Source organism: Mus caroli, chromosome 11, assembly GCF_900094665.2.
Source record: "Mus caroli chromosome 11, CAROLI_EIJ_v1.1, whole genome shotgun sequence".
Taxonomy (NCBI): Eukaryota; Metazoa; Chordata; class Mammalia; order Rodentia; family Muridae; genus Mus; species Mus caroli.
This window is the reverse complement of record NC_034580.1, coordinates 90325575-90328533: the sequence shown is the minus strand read 5'-3', so window position 1 is coordinate 90328533 and position 2959 is coordinate 90325575. Positions and strand designations below refer to the sequence as shown.

Here is a 2959-nt window from a genome sequence, read left to right as displayed (position 1 = left end):
CAAGCCTTCCAGGCAGGGCTTGGATCCTGAACTTGGGATACCAATCAGCACCCTTCACTCCCTGGGCCTGGCTGTCTGAAACCACTGTATACATTTGATTTGGAGGGCATCATGCCATTTCAAGCCCAGCTTTTCAAAGTCTCTCCTCTTGAGTTGTTCTCCAACAGAACACAGATTCTCTGCAAAAAGCTGTCAGAGAGAGAGGGAGAAAGGGAGAGAGAGAGAGAGAGAGAGAGAGAGAGAGAGAGAGAGAGAGAGAGAGAGAGAGAGATATCTGGTCACTCTGGAGATCAGAGAGAGAGTAGTGTATTAGTGATGACCCCAGCTGAACCAGATCAAGGCAAAGGTTCACTAGGCTAACCTCCATCCTCCGCCAACTGTTCCTCTCTGCCTGGCTTTCTTCATTCCAAGTCAGGAGAAGGGAAGCCACCCGGCCGGGGGACCTTTCTTCTCTTCTTTCCCAGATCGTTCAGGACAACGAGGAGCTAGAAAGTGTAGGACTAGTGTGCTCATCTTTGGACACCCAGTGCACAGACTGAGCAGTCACCTCTTGTAGATCTTGTCACTCATCCTCCTTGGATTACATGTTAGAATACATTCCTAAGGGCACAGCTAGAGGGTTGAGTCACAAAGTCAGGGTCCTTTGGAGCCTAGGGGAGCAGCTGAGGAAATTGTGTTTAAGGCTTCAAGCTAGAGCAGAAAGAGGGAAGGTAGGATACAACAGACACGTCCCTGATGCCACCTAATCTTGTCTACCTGGTACTCTTCTCAGAGTCGTCGGGAGGATGCAAGGTCGAACTAAAGCTGACTCTTAGCCTCTGGCCGGACTAGCACCTCGGTCCCCCGAGGTCTCCGAATACAGAGGGGCTTACCCATCAGAGCGGTAGGTCCCAACTACCTTTCCTCTCCCCAGAGGCCCTCTGCTCCAGTTGGCAGGCCTCAGGGGCACTCTGGGCAGATTCCTTTGGCCTGTAGCTCAGCACCCAGGAAGTACCCACGTGACCCAAGCCCTACTGGGCACGTGGGACCAACCAGTCCAGGCATTGTCAACTGGCTCTATATAGACTGTTGATTGTTTTCCCGTTTATGAAACTCTTAGGCCCTCCAAAGTTAGAGTGATGATTGCAGGAAGGCCCTGTATTGTGCTGCAGAGCCGGTCTTGGGAGCCCCGGGAGGGGGAGGGGGGACAAGGGCGGGACTTCGAGGGCGGGCTCGAAGGGCTGCAGTTCCCACGCAAAGGTGGCCAGGACCCAGTCGGCACTTCCCGGCCTCTCCTCGCCCCGCCCCGCCCCGCTCCGCCCCGCGGGGACCCAGTCCTCCTCACCCCATAGGCAGAGCGACCCTCCCGCCTCCCCGTCCGCTTCTTAATTACCCTCGCCTCGTTCACTTTCAAAGTTTACTCCCGGCCCGGACCCGCGGCGGAAGCGAGCCATGGCTGTCTACCTCGGGATGCTGCGCTTCGGGAGGCTGTGTATCGCGAGCCTGGGGGCGCGGGGCCCCCGGACGCTGCTCTCTCGCCCTCGGCCGAACTCGAAGTTGCAGGGTGTCCGTGCTCTCAGGTACCTCGAGCAGCTCTCCGAAAAGAGAGGGGGCTGGGCAGTCCCGAGAAGGGAACTTGGGAGTTCTGCAGGGCTTGGCAGGGGCTGACCCCACTCTGGGTAGCCCTCACACACACTACCCTACCACTTAGGCAAAGGGAAAAGCCAGGCCAGCCCGGGATCTGGGGCTGCTGCTCGTAGCCACAGGAGTCCCAGGCTGAGTTCAAATTCTAGTTCAGAATTCTGTATGCGTCCCATGTGGTACACAGAGCCAGGAGTGGAGGCTTTTTAACAGTACACCCGAGGAACAGAGCTGAATACTGCTAGGGCATTCTCTCAGCTGTATTAACTCTCGTGAAAAACGTGGGGACCGTTTGGGGGGTCCTCAGGGCACTGAGTATAACAGATCTTTCCTCCCTTTGTTTTCTTTTCCTTCCTTCTTTTCCTCCACCACCCCCTCTACTTTTTGGATCAGGGTTCTCTCTGTGTAGCTGTGGTTGTCCTGAAACTCGCTCTGTACACCAGGCTAGCCTTGAAATCACAGAGATCTGCCTGACTCTGCCTTCTGAGTGCAGAGACTAACGACCTGTACCACCACTGCCCGGCTTCCTTCTGTTTTCAGTCATTACCACTTCTGGGCCCGTTTTTCATCTGTCTTCAGTGCAAGATCAGGGAAAGGGGTTGGCAGGAGAGAGTTGGCTGAATAAATCTAATATGACCAGACACGGAGGGGACTGCAGGAGCTTGCTGGGGAAAGGCCAAGCTGGGAGAGTTGGCTGTGCAACAAGGTGAATGGTGGTATCCTCTGCATCCAGTAGGCATGCACATCGCCTATCCTGCTCTACCGCACGGAAGGGCAAACTACTAAGCCTGTTGTCCGTATTATTATGCGGGCTGTAGTCTTGGAAAGGAATAGTGGAGGCACGGCAGAAAGAGGAATTTGTCTCAGAAAACACTACTAAGTTTAAAAGACACTACTAAAGCCGACGACAGTAGTGGTGTGTACCTTTAGGGCAGAGCCAGGGTCTCTGAGTTCAAGGTCAGCTTGGCCTATGAAGTAAATTCCAGAACAGCTGGGGCTAAACAGATAAATCCTGTGCACCCAATCAAAAGACAACCCTGAGAAGAAGTTGGACGGACGAGTTGGAAGATGTCTTTTTGGCTGGAACTCTCAGGTTCTGAGAGTTAAGAAACAAACCTGTGTGTGTGTGCGTGTGCGTGTGCGTGTGCGTGTGAATTAGCCCTCTAACACTGTTAGTACGTGTTCAGCTCCTGTGAAGTGCCGTCTTTCCTGAGGAGACCCAGGGGCTCATGGCTGGGTGCACATGCCCATGTGATTTTTGTTTTTGTTTGTCCTTTCTTTCTTTCTTTCTTTCTTTCTTTCTTTCTTTCTTTCTTTCTTTCTTTCTTTCTTTCTTTCT

The 2959-nt window shown here is 53.4% G+C and overlaps 1 protein-coding gene across 1 annotated transcript in view; it reads left to right on the top strand.

The window, feature by feature from the left end:
• Positions 1 to 1276: 1276 nt before the first annotated feature.
• The window catches only part of Acsf2 (acyl-CoA synthetase family member 2), a 42586-nt gene continuing 40903 nt past the window's right edge, over positions 1277 to 2959 (top strand). Inside the window, exon 1 of the mRNA XM_029483555.1 lies at positions 1277 to 1559. Within this exon, the coding sequence (XP_029339415.1) occupies positions 1432 to 1559 (128 nt within the window). The 5' untranslated portion in view covers positions 1277 to 1431. The remainder of the gene's footprint in view (positions 1560 to 2959) is intronic.